At 39.4% G+C, this 18,539-nt stretch overlaps 1 protein-coding gene across 1 annotated transcript; it reads right to left on the bottom strand.

Annotated features, from left to right (window-relative positions):
* Window positions 1-1,351: 1,351 nt before the first annotated feature.
* On the bottom strand, window positions 1,352-16,848 carry LOC129093399 (serine/threonine-protein kinase DCLK2-like). The gene is made up of 15 exons (XM_054601414.1): window positions 16,413-16,848; window positions 11,921-12,345; window positions 8,745-8,871; window positions 8,461-8,592; window positions 8,265-8,353; window positions 7,564-7,645; window positions 7,177-7,282; window positions 6,789-6,846; window positions 6,004-6,123; window positions 5,739-5,885; window positions 3,106-3,239; window positions 2,938-3,015; window positions 2,706-2,802; window positions 1,671-1,751; window positions 1,352-1,478 (listed from the first exon to the last, which is right to left on the bottom strand). The coding sequence occupies exons 1-15, from the start codon at window positions 16,846-16,848 to the stop codon at window positions 1,353-1,355; spliced, it is 2,238 nt and encodes a 745-aa protein (XP_054457389.1). The 3' UTR covers window position 1,352.
* Between the last annotated feature and the right edge of the window lie 1,691 nt (window positions 16,849-18,539).

Raw genomic sequence — 18,539 nt, 5'->3', positions numbered from 1 at the left:
AGACCAGATGATTTAAAGGAACTTGTTTGGCTTCCAGAACATGAAACAGGAATGTGTTCTGGACCATATTTGAGAGAACATATTCCAGTAATATTTCATAGGTTTCCAGTACATGAAACTGGAGGAGATCTAGTTTACTTGTTTGGTAAAGGGGACATATTCTAGACCTGATGATTTGAAAGAACTTGTTTGGTTTCCAATAGTTGAAAGTCGACCAGTTCTACACCATTTTTGAGAAAACCTGTTTGCTTTTTAGTACATTAAAGGGAACATATTCTAGACCCGATTGGAAGGAACTTGTTTGGTTTCCAATAAATGTAAATGGGATGGATTGTAAAACAGAGATGAGGGACTTATTTGGTGTCCAGAAGATAAAATATGACGTGTTGTAGACCAGAGGTGAATAACCTTGATAGTTTCTAGTTCAAACAGATCTGATTCTAAACCAGATATGAGTGAACTCATTTGGTTTCCAGTTGATAAAATAATGATTTGTTCTATACTGAGGAGGTGAGGAAACTAATTGGTTTTAAGTGACAGAACAGGACAAGTTTAGACATTAAGGTAACTTGTTTGGTTTCCAAAAGGACTGATTCTAGACCAGATTTGAGGGAACTTGTTGGATTTACAGTGGATTAAAATGGGACTGATTTTGGAAGACAGTTGATGGAATTAGTTTAGTCTTCAGGGGATTAAAGGGAAACTGTTTTAGACCAGATTTGAGATAACTTGTTTAATTTACAGTGGATGAAAATGGGAATGATTGTAGACCAGTTTTGAGGTAACTTGTTTGGTCTTTAGTTTATGGAACAGGAACAAGTTTGAGGATAAAAGTGAGGGAACTTGTTCAGTGTCCAGTAGATTAAAGGAGGACGTTTTTCTGGTTTTGCATCCAGGCAACGGGAAACTTCTGGACCAGCAGTTAAACAAGTAGATTGGGCATATTCTAGACCAAAGGGGGTCAGGGTATTTGTTTGGTTTCCATAAGACGAAGCAGGACCAATTCTAGACCACAGCTGAAGGAAGGAGTTTTTTAGGGAACTTGCTCGGTTTTTAGTGGATGAGCGGGGATCTGACTAAGATAGTGGGAACATGTTTGGTTTCTGGTTCAGATTTAAGAGAACTCTTTTGGTTTCGATTAGGCTTAAACAGGTCCTACCCTCAACCAGAAGGTGGTGGACTGGTTTGACTTCCAGGAGATTATACTCATTTGGTTTCCAAAAGATCAAACAGGAAGTTCCGGACCAGATTTGAGGGAACTTTTCTTGGTTTCATAGACAGGTCTAGAACAGAAGGTGGGGAGACCTTTGGGGGTTTTCCGGTAAATCCAGTTGATGAAAGATTGATGTGTTTTAAACCAGAGGTGAAGGAACTTGTTTGGTTTCCAGTATTGGGGATTCCTGCTCAGGATCCAGAGCGTCTCCACTGGTCTGTTCTTCAGTGCTGCTCACAATGTTGGAGTCTACGGGAGCCTCATCCTAAACAATCACACATCATAACAAGTTATAGTGTGAAAGTTAACATAATTTTCTATGAGTTATTTGAATGTGCAAGTTTCCAAAATGTTGCTAAAAGAAACTTGTGTTACAGAATAAATAAGGGTAGTAACTATCATGATAAAACTCAGTTCCCTTATGGTAGTTTGTGTGTTTACATGTTTGTGCTCTTACCGTCACCCAGGGGTGTGACAGGACCTCCTCGGCGGTGAATCGAGTGTCCACGTTCACCTGCAGCATCTGACTAATCAGCATCTGAGGAACAGGTCATGTGACTGTTAGCAGCTCGCAGTAAACCGTCTGAATTCATATTCTTCATCTGCTGGGAATTTCATGTAAATGACGTTTGGATTCTTATGATGCAGTCGCGTAAACCTAGGAAGTTAGATATTTGCTTTTTTAGTACATTAAAGGGAACTGATTCTAAACCCGATATGAGGGAACTCAATTGGTTTCCAGGAGGTGAGGAAACTAATTTGGTTTTAAGTGAAAGAGAAGGACAAGTTCTAGATGTTAAGGTACCTTGTTTGATTTCCAAAAGGACTGATTCTAGACCAGCTTTGAGGGAACTTGTTTGATTTACAGTGGATGAAAAGGGGACTGATTATAGACCAGATGTTTTGATTTAATTATAAATAGACAAAGACAAATTTCAATATGTTGTTTATATTCTAAATAAACAAGAACATCATTATTTAAATAAATTAAAACAAATTGTCACTTTTCAATACTAGATTATGTGATCACAACTAACTTACTACTCTAAAAGTAAGCTAACCGAAAGAACCAACAGCTCTATTTGTTTAAGTAAACTTCATTAAAGGGGCCAGTGTGTAGCATTTTGTGGGATATTTTTGCAGAAATTGAATATAATATAAATTACTATGTTTTCTTTAATATATAACCACCTGACAATAAGAATTGTTGTGTTTTCGTTAGCTTAAAATGAGCCGTTACTATCTGCATATGAAGAAGATTTTTTCATGGAGTCCGCCATGTTTCTACGGTAGCCCAGAATGGACAAACCAAACACTGGAGTTTTTGTGTCGGCCATTGTTGTTCTCCTACTCGCTTTGCACGCTGGAGAAGTTTCAGTTGGTTGCAATCTGTAACCTCACCACTAGATGGCGTCAGATCCTCCACACTGGCCCTTTAATCTGTCTTTGTTATTTGTCTTTTTTGCTGACTGGAAGTCTCGGCATTTTGTACCTTTGCTGGGAGGCTGATGTTGTCCCAGTCCGGAGACGGAAACTCCAGCTTCCCTCTGAGGATCTGATCGAACAACTCCTCCTGGACATTGTTCTCACTGAGGAGCAAACTTTTTATGAATGAACTGGACCAAAATGACTTCATCTTAATCGATCAACAGCATTAGAAACCCTTCATATTTTTTATTATAAACATTTAACTTGTTGATTAACCAAACTTTGTAGACACTGACCTTCTAAATGGAGGGAATCCACACAGCAGGATGTAGGTGATCACTCCGGCCGCCCAGATATCCACCTTCAGACCGTATCTACACATACACACACATAACGGTTTCTCATTAAAGTGTCCGTTAACCTTCTTTTACAAACAGCCACGACCCAGAAACTGATTTTCTCACCCAGTCTCAGCGATGATCTCCGGGGCGACGTACGTTGGCGTTCCACAAACGGTGTACAGCGGCCCCTCCACCACCGTCGCCAAACCAAAGTCGCCCAGCTTCAGCGACTTGGTGCCGTCCGGGTACTCACACACCTGCAGGACACACAAGTCGACACTTAGAAATACACACTCAGACTGAAGCTGAAACAGGTGAACAACACTGAAAGAAGATTTACTGCTCTGTTAAACAGTGTTGTATGCAAAACAATAAAAACAAACTGCGGCTAAAGAAACACTCTACAGTCATTTTACTTCTTAATCTGTGATTTTCATTAATACTGCATACTGTATTTCCAAATACAAAAAAAATGTTAAAAGAATAGAATAAAGGAAGACGGGGGGGGTTATTTGCTTGGATAAAGGTTATAATAGTTTAACATTTTCAATTAGTATTTCTTCTTTTTCATTTTAGTTCGATTTAAGTTGGTTTTCAGAGTGTGTTTTGCTAGTTTTAGTTTAGTTTTACAGTAGTTTTAGTTTGTTTTTGTTATAGCGTCAGATTCAATGTCTCAGAATTTTACATTTACAAACAGAATTCATGGTTGGATTTGGACATTTTTGGATTTTGGTGATCAACTTGAGTCCTCTTTCACTTCCACAATCAGATTAAAAGTTTGCACCGGAAATTTGTGTATTTTTTTACTTATAAATGATGTAATTATATTCAGAGTATAATATCAAAAAATACCTGTATCAATTTTTACCCAAGAATGTGCAGTTAAAGTGAAATATATGTTGTTTGTGTACTGCAGTTTGAACTGCTTGTAAAAACAGGAACTTGTGTGTGCGTGCAGGGCCGGCCCGAGGCATAAGCGATACAAGCGGGCGCTTGGGGCCTCCTGACCGCCAGGGGGCCCCCTATCGGATTTTTTTTTTTTTTTTTTTTTTTTTTTTTGAAAAAAAGAGAAGCGATTGCGCTCTACAAAAAGGCACTTTGCTTATGAGGCTGCAGATGAACCGTTGGCAGATGCAATGAAGAGGCTAGAAGTGTCCTTTTTTAATGCTGTTGTCGACTGTAGCATTCAGTCATTGGAGGATAGATTTCATTCTCTAAGCGAGGTCAAAGAAAACTTTGGAGTGCTGCTCAATTTTAAGGAGCTCGATCGAAAGGTCCAGAGGGAACAATGTGAGCTTCTTGGGGAAAAACTCTCGTGTGGAGAGGAGGCTGATGTTGATGGTAGCGCACTGGCTGTAGAGATCGAGAGTCTTCCTGAATTTCCCCAAACCATGACCGCCCTTGAGCTGCTCACATACCTCTCACAAAACGAGATGTGTGAGGTTTACCCAAATCTTTGGGTAGCTCTCAGGATAGCCTGCACTCTGCCTGTGACAGTTGCCTCAGCAGAGAGGAGCTTTTCCAAGCTAAAATTAATTAAAACATACCTGAGATCATCGATGGCTCAGGAAAGATTAAGTGGACTTTCTGTTATTAGTATTAATAGCAAAGTTGGCCAAGCAATATCATATAATGATGTCATCAATGACTTTGCCTCCCGAAAAGCTAGGAAGGAAAGATTTTGAGGACAGTTACATTGTATTGAGACAGTTGGGAATATTTTCACAATAATTGATTGTTGAACCCTTGCTGTCATGTTACTGACTTATCAGTTTTGTTATTATCGTTTATTTGAATGTTTTGAAACAGTTTGATTTTAGAAGTTCCAAATAGTTAGTTTAAAAGGTTAATTGAATACTGAGTCACTTTCATTATTTAATCTATGTATCTATGTAACGTTCTATTTTTTATTATATTCATGCTTGTCTATTTTGGTTTTATTTTGTAATTGGAAATTGCTAACTTAAATTGCTAACTTAATACGCATTTGCACAGTTGCAAATTATTTATTTAATATGTTTGTGATCGTTTGTTTGGAATACAGAGGCACTATCATTATTTATTTTTTATTTTTTAATGTTATTTTTGATAATATTAATGTTTGTGTATTTTGATTTCAGTTTAAGATTGCACATTTACAAATCTGTTGAAAGATCTGTTTATTAAACTGATACTTTAAAAAAAAATACAAATGCTGTTGTATTTAATTATTTTACAATTTAACTTCAGTAAACCACACTTGATGCTTCACTTTGAATATGAAAGTTTAAAATAAATCTGTGATCTAAGTGCCCTCTAAGGTTAAAAGGTGACTGTTTTGGTGTAAATAACGACTATAATAATACAGGGGTCTATCAAGGGACAAAAGTCTAGAATATTTTTGGCATGAGAGCAACTGAATGAGCCTTCCAGGCCCAAGAGGTCAAGGGGCACTGAAGCCCAAGCCCAAGTCACCATCTCAATAAGTCAAAAAGCAAAATGCTATGAATATGCTTAAATTTAGGTATTTCCCTTCTCCAGCTGGCCATATAAAAAATACAGGAAATCACATCTACGTAATTCAGTATTAATACAATTGATAATGTCAATTAATTCATTGTCAAATCATTGTAGTGTGACATTTTTGTCAATAATCGTCGAGCGCAAATGACTCCGCTAGGTGGGAGGGGGGGCCCCAATATCAAATTCTGCTTAGGGCCCCCGAAAGGCTTGGGCCGGCCCTGTGTGCGTGCATGTGTGTGTATGTGTGTGTGTACCAGCAGGTTCTCTGGTTTGATGTCTCGGTGGACGATGTTCATCCGGTGCAGGTACTTGACGGCCCCGGCCAGGTTGAACACCATGGCGCTGGAGTCACGCTCGCTGTACTTCGTGGAGGAGGTGATGGCGTCGAACAGGTCGCCGCCCTGAAGGAGGCAGAGGAGGAGAAAACAGCAACGTCAGTATTTCTTCATGGTCTTCGTTGCAAAGACAAACAGGAAGAAGAAGAAGAAGAAGAAGAAGAAGAAGAAGAGGAGGAGGCACCTTGACGAGCTCCATCACCAGGAACAGCTGACTCGGCGTTTCGTCCACCTCGATTAACTGGATGATGCTGGGATGTTTAACCCTCCGCAGCACCGCCACTTCATTTTCTATCAGGTGCTCCTGTTCACACAAACACACATTTACAGAAACCGAAACTAACTCTCAAAGCTATTAGGGATTTAAAAGGTGCAGAATGGAATATTTTACAGTCTCCTTACATAAAATGACCACAGTTTGTCAGCGTGGTTTACAAATGTTGTTACTTCAAAAGCTGTTGAGGTTTTATGCTGCGTTCAAACAGCAACAGACTGCAAGTTATTGTCAAAGGAGACCGGTGACATGAAGCTTAAAGCTGCATGACAGGCGTAACGCCCTATAGAACAACGTCAGCGCTCCTTTTTTATTTATTTTTTTCATTTAAAATTTAAATGAAAATTTAATTTAGGTTATTTTTTATTTTATTTACATTTATTTTTAAATATATATTTTTTCATTTCATCAATTTATTTTTTTACAATTTATAATTTTTCTTTTTTATAATTTTTTTTTTATTAATTACAATTTATTTATTTCAATTTTTATAAAAAAAAAATATATATATATATAACTGCCTTAAAATGCCCCCTCTTGTTTTCAAGTAGGTCCACAACATGGAAGTTAAGACACGGTTTGTTTAAACTCTTTGTAAAAATGTGAGAATCCTTTTTTAGCTGTGAATCCGATTTATCTTTCACTTCTTATTGTGATAGTAATTCAGCAGAATGAGTTCTTTAAATCAGTGTTACCTTCCCACAGCAGCGAGCTTTATCAATGATCTTCAGAGCGTACTCCTGTCCCGTCGACCTGTCAATCAAAACACAACAGAAACTTTTAAAGTCTTCAATCAATCTAGGTTTTTTAAAGGGACTCTGGTGCTCGGAAACACTACCACTTTTGTCCACAGGGACCGCCAGAATCAACACAAAATAACAGTTCCTCTTTGTAGCTTTGAATAAAAATATAAATGGTGTCTGTTTAAGACAACATATATATTTATCTTGCATTATTATAATTTATTTTAATGATTATGTTTGTTTGTTACAACCAGAAGGCTATTCCTGTCTGTACTGTTAACACTGTTTTGCTAAAACGGAACGGATACATTTCATAAGGTGTCTAAATGACGCTCCCTACCTCTCCACGCAGTCCTTCACCACCGCAAAGTTTCCGTCCCCGATCACTTTACCCACTTTGTACTTCTCGTTGATGGTGGAGGAGGAAACGGAGCGATTACCGTTCACTGTGAGAACAGAAGACATCTTTAGTTTGATCTGTTGAGTGTTGACGTGATTGACGCCCAAACTGCTGAACAGGCTTTTTTTTTTTTTTTTTTTTTTTTTTTTTTTTTTTCAAAGGGCTCTTCAGTCTTTTCTTGAGATGCTATATTTAAAATCCACTTATACTCAGCATGAAAACACTTTCTCTAGGTTCGATGATGCAGCTCTATTTTTGTATTTAGATTATCAGACCTTTATACATTTACACTATTTTATGTAAACATAAAAACACACACACACACACCTTCAACAATGGAGTCATCAGGCTGCTCGGACTCTCCGGCCTCTCCGTTTACATCCGTGGAGGAAGCTCGACGAGGAGACACCTAGAGAATAAAACAAACAAGATTTAGTTTTATTTTGAAGGAAATCTGATTAGAGAGAGCGAAAAGAATGAGTTCCTGATTCAAGATTTAAAGAAAATTAACCCTAACCCTAACCCTATTATGATCAATTAAAAGACCCACAAACTATAACTTCACCTATAAGTCTTAACTTAATATATGAGATTTAACTTAAAGTTAAAAAAATTAAGAAAATATAAATAAAGGTTGAAAAAAGTAAGACTTTTAAAATTATGAAAAAATAAAATCTTAATATATGAAATATTTCATGATTTTTTTTTTTTAAAAGGTAGACTTTTAAATGTAATTTAAAAGAAATCTTAATATATGAGATTTGGCTTTAAATTGGAAAAAAATAATTAAAATAAGTTTCAAAAAATAAAACTTTTAAAATTTAAAAAAAAATCTTAATATATAAAATTTTGCTTAAGGCAACAAATAAAAATGTAAAATGTAAAAATAAGTTTAAAAAAGGTAGAATTTAAAAATAAACAAAGTTTTTATTTTTTTTAAATCCAGTATTTTTAGAAGCTAGCTGTTACTGCTAAAAACCAACTGGTCACAAATCAAATCAATCAACCAATCGATCGATCGATCAGACCTTGAGGCTGCGTCGTGCTCCGGGGCTGGTGGGGGAGGGGCTTGACCTGGACGACTTCCCAGCTGACTGCGATCCTGAGGCCTCATTGGCTAAACACACACACACAAGAGAGAAAGGAGCCGTCTGATTGGTCAAAAACAATCTGGTAATCACACCTGTACGAGCGTCAGAGCAGCGACTTCCTGTTGGGCCTCACCTGGGCCGGGAGACTTTGACCTGGACGGGACTCTGGGCGGAGTCTTAGAGGAGGTCAAGCTGGAGCTGCTAGGGGTCTTGGGAGTTGTAGTTTTTGGATGAGCTGTAGAGCGAGGCACCTTTACTTTGCATTCTGGAGAGAGAGAGAGAGAGAGAGAGAGAGAGTTATTTATTATCAGAACTCTGAGGTATGATTTGATGCTTTATCGTGTGTGTGTGTGTGTGTGTGTGTGTGTGTGTGTGTGTGTGTGTGTGTGTGTGTGTGTGTGTGTGTGTGTGTCTCACCGTTAACAAAAGTCGGTGTTTTGGTGCAGTGTGTGAGCACGAAGTCGTCCTGAGCGTAGCGGAACTTCTCTGGACCGCACGCCATGAACACGTCATCATCCCCGAAGAAATCCTGCAGACATGTCAGCTACACACACACACACACACACACACACACACACACACACACACACACACACACACACACACACACACACACACACACACACACACACACACACACACACAGATTAATCAAACTTTAGGGGTGTACGTCACTGCGGTGACGTTAACATGTGTGTGTGACAAAGCAGACAACAGCTGGCAATGTTGAATGGACTCATAAACACGCACACACAAACATAAACACACACACACACACAAACAAACAAACACACAAACAAACACACAAACACACACACACACACACAAACACACACACAAACAAACATACCGTGCTGTTTGAGGATTAAAATACAAATGTGCAGATTTACAAATACAAATTTGTCCCAGATTGAGACAGACAGACAGACAGACAGACAGACAGACAGACAGACAGACAGAGACAGACAGACAGACAGACAGACAGACAGACAGACAGACAGACAGACAGACAGACAGACAGACAGACAGACAGACAGACAGACAGCTACTTGCTATGCTAAGCTAACTAGCTGCAGCTTGGTATTTAACAGACAGATGGTTTCTCTAATAGAGGTGAAAGTCGCACCAACAAAGGATTTAAATGAGTTGTTTGAGAGAAACTGAAAGTATAAATATTTACAAACACAAAATAACTTTCCACCTTCTTTCCTTTCCTTCCTCTTCTCTCCGTCTCTACACCCTACACCCTCCTTTCCTCCTCCTCCATGCCTCCTTTCCTCCCTCCTTTTGTCCTTGATTTCACCTCATCGCTTCCCCTGTTTTACTTTATCTCAACGCCTAAGGAACTGCAGTGTGTGTGTGTGTGTGTGTGTGTGTGTGTGTGTGTGTGTGTGTGTGTGTGTGTGTGTGTGTGTGTGTGTGTGTGTGTGTGTGTGTGTGTGTGTGTGTGTGTGTGTGTGTATGTGTGTGTGTGTGTGTGTCCTCCCTTCGTCCTTTCAGTTTGTGCATCCACTGACACTGCAGTGTGGTCACCATGGTAACCAGCCAACCAGTAACAACCCCGTCCTTGATTCTCTCACACACACACACACACACACACACACACACACACACACACCACACACACACACACACACACACACACACACACACACACACACACACACACACACACATTCAGACTGACAGAGTCTGAAAGCCGTCTGAGGTGGACAAAGAATAAAAGCCTTCATTAAGACATGCTGCTTTCAAAATAAAAGCCTCCATTTAGAGTAAACTAATTAGTATTTTGGGTTTTCACAAAGTTCTGTCCATCAAACTATCATCTCAATGTTAAACAGCTGACTGTTAATACAGTTTCATCACTGTCAAGTTTAAAGATAACAAATGTATACATGACAGTTGGGTTTAACTTCTTAAAACAACTCTAAACACCAAAACACGCCAACAACTGCAACTAAATGAAGGTTGGTTATTCCCAATAGGACGGCAGCTAACTCGTTTTTATTTTCAATTAATAGTAAAATCGATACAATTTCAAATTCACAATTTCAAACAATTAAAGTTCATGTCTTCAAATTTCAGTCTTCTGAACTTGTTTTCTGGCAGTTTGCTTTAAAAAAATTAAACCATTCATTGATTAATTTCAATTAATTTTTCTATTTTCTTTCTTTAGCTTTGCTTTTTATATATATATATTCTAAAATATTTCAGTCTCACTTGTGTGTCTTACCTGCAACCATTAAAAAAAATAACAGAATAAGAAAGCTCAAGGGTTTTGATGTAACTGATGCTTTTACTTTGAAGGCAGCACATTGCTTTTACTTTCTCAAGGCCGACAGTGTTGCAGAAACAACTGAGCAACATTCCAACAGGATGTGTTGAATGTGTGTAGTGTTGTGTGTCTTTAATCAGTCACACCAACGCCCCGACAAGCTTCCTGCTGTCTCTGCTCTTTATTCAGCTCTCAAACTGACATTGTGTCGCAGCCGACAGTCTTATCTGTAACTTCAAAGAGTGTGTGTGTGTGTGTGTGTGTGTGTGTGTGTGTGTGTGTGTGTGTGTGTGTGTGTGTGTGTGTATGTGTGTGTGTGTGTGTGTGTGTGTGTGTGTGGTAAAAATAGCCACCAGTGAATGTGTGTTACGTTTAAATCCAAAATCCTCAAATAGGAGTTGCAGGAAAAGAGTTTGAGGAGGATCAGAGCTTATTCAGAGTTACACAAATGGACTTTAGCTGACTGTCGCGGTTTCAGGGCTTTAAAACAGACGTTTCACTAAAAGTATAAAGTGTTAAGCTTCAAAAGAGCCTGAGCTCACTCACGCAACACTTCAATCTGAAAAAGGACTTCTTAAAGACGCTCTTTTATTAATCCTGGTATCCAACAACCTAGCAGGAATGTTAATATAAAGTGCAGTAATGTGGTTATTTTCAGTTTTCTGATTCTACTTCAGTTCACATCACCATTACATCAATATATAGATATAGATATCAATAAATATATATATATATATTCTTTCACCCATTGGTTTGTGGACTACGGTTTTGAACCCTTTAGTGGCCATATTGTCACTATCTTGGTTTTTGGCTATTTACATACAGTTTTCTTGGACGTCGCCATCTTGGTTTTTTTGCCTTCACCAACTTGTTTTTTGGCCGTCGCCATCTTGGTTCTTTGCAAGAGGGTGGAGCTAAGTCCAGCCAATTGCTGGATGTCGGTTTTTAAAACAACTGGTTTGGTGTTCTACAGGCTTATGGCACTGTTGATCACCTTTTTCCTGACAAAAACCTAAAATACCCCAAAAGTACTACAATTTGCTTTTGTATAAGAACATTTAAAAAACACCTCTTATCATATAATCACAAAAATATACCAATGGCAAACAATTACCTTTTATTTTTGCCCAGACCTACAAAACTTGACTGCACCTGCATTACCCAGCATGCATTTCTCCAACTCCTCACCAAAATAATCAGAATTTGATCATTTCTTCCACTGAAGCTGCTGAATATCCAAACGTTCTGCCAAAGCATCTATGTTTGATCTCGTCTCAATTTGAAGAACTCAAAACACCAACATCAAACATCTGCTCACCTGTTTCCCATCCAGCGTGTAAAGCCTCTTCACCGCCCCGGAGTCCAGCTTGATGGCCTCCGTGATGTCGGCGAGCACCTGATCGAAGGAGTGCGCCGTCTTCTTGTTCAGGAGGATCCTCACCGCCTTACGAGGCTTCACGCCGCTGCGGATCACCGTCACCAGCTTGGGCTTGATGAAGTCTTTGCTCTCTCGGCCCTCCCGACCTTCGCGACCCTCGCGGCCCTCGAGGCGATCTCTGGAGGAGCCGGCGGGGGCGGCGGGGGTGCTCGCCGACACCCCCGCGGACGCCGTGGAGGGCCGACCCGAGCTCGCAGCTCCAGCGACGGCACCAGTGGCTGCTCCTGGCTTCCAGCTCGGGACGGAGATCTTGGTGTAGTCGACCTTTCGGTAAGGCTCGTTTGAGGCACAAATGTAGCACTCGCCTGAGCAGAGAGAGAGAAGGAAGAACAAGTTAAACTACTGTATATCTGACAAAATACTGCAAGAAGTGAAGTACTGTTAAAACATTATCTAGTTTCATATTCAGAGATTGTTCGCTAAACATGCGGCAACCTCTGGTTCTGCCGAGTAAATCCAAAGCTTCATGTCTTAAAGCTGCATTCTCTCTAGTGTCCATCAGGGGGCGACTCCTCTGGTTGTATAGAAGTCTATGAGAAAATGACTCTACTTCTCTCTTGATTTATTCCCTCAGTAAACATTGTAAACATGAGTTTATGGTCTCAATCTCTAGTTTCAAGTCTTCTTCAATACAGCATGATGTTCATTTAGTAAATGATGCTCCATTTAGAGTCAAATAGACCATAAAACATATTCCAAATATGGTCACTTCCTGTTCACTGGTTGCAAAAAAACTCCAAGATGGCGACGGCCAAATCGCCCAACTCATGGCTTCAAAACATCAGTCCACAAACCAATGGGTGGCGTCACAATGACTACGTCCACTTTTTATACAGTCTTTGGCGCTTAGTGATGTTCAAGGACACCAATTTAAATGCATGAAATTCAAATTATTCTTTAACACAATTAAGTTCAATTAGGCAAATTTTTGTCCTGTGAATAAAAAAAAAGAGATGCTGTAGTGTCATTAAACACAACACCAAAATAAGTCCTGTTAAATTGGTCCCTACTACCCCAAAAAATGTTTGACATAAATTGACCTTATAATCTAAGAGAATAATTTATTTTTATCTTGTAAATGTTTTTGTTTTGTCTCTTTAACTTCTGACTAAATAATCTTAGAGAACATCCTCGTAAATGTATAACTTTAATGTTTAGAAATTCAGATTTGTTCTCTTATATAACCCCTCTCCCTCTTAATTTTTTTATTTTATTTACCTACAATGGTCCTATAACACAGTTCTAGATGAACACACAGTTTTTTGGCTTCATAAAAGCTTAAAAACACCATATAAACTCTCTGTGCACAGCGCTTCTCCTACTACAGCCTCGTTACACACCATGTGGAGAAATCCTCAATCAGAACTACACAGGTGAGGGTTTAGAAAGCGGTCGACTGAACCTGATTTAAAAACATCAAAATCCACAGTAATGCTTATTTTATTCATAATCTTCTCTGAGTGATGTAACTTTGATAAATTAAAAGTTTTGTTTTAAATATTTTAAATAAAATGAAATCTTTCCTGCAGGTTTCAGCCAATCACACGTTCAGTAGCCTGCAGTCGCTCTCCTGTTTTACCTTATATGGTCACAAATGGGCTCTCTCTCTCTCTCTCTCTCTCTCTCTCTCTCTCTCTCTCTCTCTCTCTCTCTCTCTCTCTATATATATATATATATATATATATATATATTTATTATTTTTTTCTTAATCTGGAGGCAGAGCTCTCTATCTTTCCTCTTTTTTCCCACTCTAACCTGTCAGCCTCTGTAACCCTCAAAAACACACCTCTCTCTCTTCTTTCATCCCTTTTCCTCTGCCTACCTTGCCTCTCCAGGTGCTGACTTTCACTTTGTTATTTAAACCAGCTGGACAGGACGCTCTGGGCTTTTATTCAAATACCCGACTGACTAAAAACACACAACGCCTTCTGTGTGACCAGCTGAGCAACACGGACTGTGGTTTGCTGGTTCAATTCCTGCTGAAGACCAGACCATCACAGGACAGAAAGGACTCTAATCTTTTTATAAAAATCGGAAATAAATAAAAATAGGGCTGGGCGATAATTCAATTAAGTAATTTATCGTCTTTCAATGGAATCATATGGTGATGAAATCATACATCATGATACACATGGATGTCGTCTAAATTAATTATAAGAACATACTAACTCAAATTTTTTAAGATAATCAGATTATTTTGCACTTAAATTCTTAATTTAATGAAAAAATATTCAGTACTTTTCAATTGTCAAGTATTTGAATCAGACAGGAGAACACAAAACCATGTGGTTATTTCATTTAGACTATTTGATGAATTACCAGGAAGCATTCTGTATCGTGATATATATCATTATCCAGATATATAAGGAACCATATTGTGATATATATATATATAGTTATTGAGATATGAAAGGATCTATATGGTCAGCAAGAAAGAAAAGGACCTATATCATGATACATATTGTAATTGAGATTAAAAAGAACCTACATTGTGATATGTATTGTTATCGAGATATAAAAGGATCATTATCATTATTAAGACATGAAATTACCTATATCGTGATCGAGATGTGAAACGACCTATATTCCGATATGAAACGCCTTATATCGTGATTTGTACTGTTATTGAGATAAAAAAAAAAGGACCTACATCATTATACATATTGTTATCAAGATATAAAAAGGACCTTTATCGTGATAGATATCGTTATAAAGACATGAAATGACTTATATCGTGATCGAGATATGAAACGCCTTATATTGTGATATTTATTGTTATCGGGATATGAAATGACGTCTATCATGATATGTATTGTTATCGTGACATAAGATTTAGACCATATCGCCCGGACTAAACTAAAAATGAACGTTTGGGGTCTGAGGCTGTCGCCAAAGTTCTCCACTTCCTGTCATTTGGTCAGTTAGTGTCTTTTTAAAATGCTGCATTCATGTCATACAGGAGTGTTGTAAATACCAGTTTCTAGGATATTTGTCCAGGAAATTTGAATTTATTTGTAAACTCCAATATCAGCCTTACTTAAGGTTGATCACTTTACAAACATGTAAAAACAAAATTCTAAATGCTTAAATGGGAATCTTTTCCCTCTTTGGCAGGTTCTGTTTGGAGTTTATTAATTCTATGAAGCTCTTGCAGAGTGATGCGTCTGTCTTTTAGTGCGTCTCTGGCTTAACGGCTTCCTGGCTCTAACGGTCATTAGTGACCATTACAACCAGTCGCACATCAATATTGATGGAAAGTGATGTTACTCAGCCGCTGGTCTGTTTCTGTCTAAATGGCTTTAGACAGAGAGGAGGGGCAGACTGGACTTTACAGTGGTTAGATTACAAAGAAATGTACATTTATATCTAAGGTTCAGATGCTTTAGCATTTTATGAATGGACATTGAATTTAAATGTTGTAAAAAAAAAATGCTTTTAAAGTTTGATTTCCAATGAAAAAGCATTTTGAGTTCATACTTCCTCTTGTGATCCCTGTTAAATGGTGGATGTAAGATGTATTGTAGATATAAAGTTGATTTTATTTTTATTACGACTTTTTAACTGATTATCTACTTATGATGTGTAGAAATAAATAATGAAAGTGGGTTCTCCGAAGACAGAAAGCAGAGAGGAAGGAGACAGTGAGGAAGTCTAAGGAGGACGGATTGATTGACTGATTGATCGATGGAGAGAGTGACAGGTTGTCGGGACAATCTCCACTCAGTGCTAGTTGACTGTAATGTGATGTTACAGTAGACCAGACATCCATTGATTCCTATGGGAGACAGAGTGACAATGCAGTTCTATGCTTCTAAGCAGCAAAGACAGAAAACGTTGCTGTTTTCTCCGGTCATAAAAAAAGAAAGTGACCATTTTTAGCTTTCCTTTAGCAAAGACACAACTATATATTAAAATGTCATTTTTGTGAGACAGTTTTCTAGCAAAAATAAGGGTCAAGTTGTCCAGGATCCTAGTTTTTATTCCTCTTTTTTTGCTTTTTATTTTTTGGTATGCTCCAACTTTTACTCACTTCATAACGCTAAATATTTGGAAACTATTTGATGGAGCAAAATGGTCCAGGAGCTCAACTGGTTACCATAAAGAGATCATGATATAATATATTTCCTATACAGTCTTCTGAACAGGAAAACGTTTGCATTTTAGGATTTTTTTCTCATTTGCTTTCTTGCTAAGAGTTAGCTGAGAAGATTGATACCACTCTTATGTGTGTATGCTGAACTTTAAGCTTGAACCAGCAGGCAGTTAAAGCAAGCATAACAATTGGAAAAGCAAATAAGTGTAATTCCCACAATGTTGACCTATAACTTTAAGTGGGAAGTGAATAAACCACTGAATAAGCCGTGAGTCCTACCTTCCACCAGCTCGTCCATGCTGGTGATCTTCTTGCTGCCGTCGATGGTGTAGATCGTCCGAACTCCTTGCGGCAGATGCAAGTTATCCGCCAACGAGCGCGTGAGCTCCATCAGCAGCGCGTCGTAGGACCGGAACCGGTCACTGGAAACCGCGTACACCAGACCCTTGAAGTACCGGTCTCCGTTACGATAGAACCGCACCTTCTTGGCCCGCTTCTCCGAGGTGAGCGCCTGCAGGGTTCGGGTCCGGTAGTAGCTGCAGTTGGCGCTGTGGGCCGGGCTAGGGACCAGGCTGCTGCCACGGGAACTGGGGCCAGAACCTCCACCGCCACCGCCACCAGTGGAGTCATCTCTCTTGGTGCGGGTGGAGCGACCACGGCGAACCTTCTCGCGTTCGTCAAAGTGCTCCAGCTCGAGGGTCTTACTCAAAGACATGGTGGATTCTGGTCCGGTAGCGTTCAACAGAGTCCACGCTACATAAGATTCATCTTCCAACAACGATAAACTTTGACTTTAATCCTGGTTCACTGGTTTCAAGCTTGTTTGACTTGAGTTTGGGAACTCGGTAGCTAGTGCCAGGATATTTTTATAATCCAATTAAGAGCAATGTGGAACCGGTAGCCTTTTCGTAGACACTGTCATCTGGTTGTAGTCCCTCAAAATGTGGTTTTAAATCCTCAAAAAACAGCTATAATCCCTTTGGCGTTCAGACTTCTTATAGTCCAGTTGGCCCAATGAACCAGTTTGAAGAAAAGTACGATATTTAGTCCTCCCTGTTGTACTTACCCGGTGTAATACGAGTAAAAAGGGTAGCAGATGTAGCTCCAGTGTCCGTCTGGAGATCAGATAACCCTTTTGTAAATCCAGTGGTATCCTATTTAAACAGTTTTTAATACTACAAACAGCCGTTTCTGCATATATTGGTATTTCATCGAGGCTTTAATCCAGAGAGATCAGGTGGAGGTTCTCGCTAAAGGCCGATTTGAGGTCTGTAAATGGACGCTATCTGTGTTTGTTGAACCGAAAACTCAGACCTTGATGATTTGAATGTGCCCTCGCAGTGACCTTCCTGCAGTAAACCCGGTACGTCGTAGTCCAGACCTGGAACCAGCCCGTTGAGTCCCAGCAGTCTTGGTTTAACACTCCTCCATCACAAGATAGATCTGATAGACACGTTCAACCTTCATATATGTCTCCTGGTGCAGAAAAGAGAGCGAGATATAAAGACACTAAACACAAGCTTTCATTAAATGAATGTTTAATTCTAAGCACCACACGCAGACTTCCTTTGGACACCATTAACACCTCTGCATCCTGCAGCTTGTGCATGCACATTATTAATATTTCACATGCAGAAGAGGCTGCAAGTATCTTATTATAGGGGGGGATTTAATTCACTAAGGCCTGATTTGCATGCACATTTAAATGCACCTGAAGGAAGCAGCAAAATGTGATCTTGTGCATCATTTGGTTTAATAACATCACAATGTAAAACCTGATTTCACTTCATCCATCCATCCGCAGAAAGCCGACAGGGACGCACCTACCGGTTTGTTGCTATGGAGGATTCCTCCTCTTCCTCTTCCTCTTCCTCTTCCTCCTCCTCTTCCTCCTCCTCTGCCTTCCTTCCCCTTTTGTCCAAAGTGTGCAGTCAGTGTTTGGATCCACGCAGACGGAACCGGTCCGGGATTCAGGGATGCTGCGGCTGTGGGGAGGAAACACCGGCGGAGGAGCAGGACGCACCGAGAGGAGACAGCAGCAGCATGGCCGCTGCAGCAGAGGGAGGAGGGGGAGGAGAGGGAGGAGAGACCGGCCTCCTCCCCTCCTCCCCTCCTCCTCCCTCCCCCTCCTCCCTCCCCTCCTCCTCCTCCCTCCTCCTCCTCCCTCCTCCTCTCCTCCTCCCCTCCTCCCCTCCTGGACGTGATGACAGCCTCTCTCCCTTTTGTCTGAGTCTCTCTGTCATGAACTCTGCTGCAGTGAAACCCTAAATAATTAAATGACAGAAATATGAAATAAATACAAATATATAATAACATTAAATTATATATGAAATGGAAAAAATAACAGATTGTATTGAAAGAAATTACTTTTAGTTACATTTTGATAGCCTACAATCTGTTATTATA

Source organism: Anoplopoma fimbria, chromosome 7 (genome assembly GCF_027596085.1).
Source record: "Anoplopoma fimbria isolate UVic2021 breed Golden Eagle Sablefish chromosome 7, Afim_UVic_2022, whole genome shotgun sequence".
Classification (NCBI taxonomy): domain Eukaryota; kingdom Metazoa; phylum Chordata; class Actinopteri; order Perciformes; family Anoplopomatidae; genus Anoplopoma; species Anoplopoma fimbria.
Note: the sequence above shows the minus strand (reverse complement) of the source record. Positions and strands in the feature narration are given on the sequence as shown.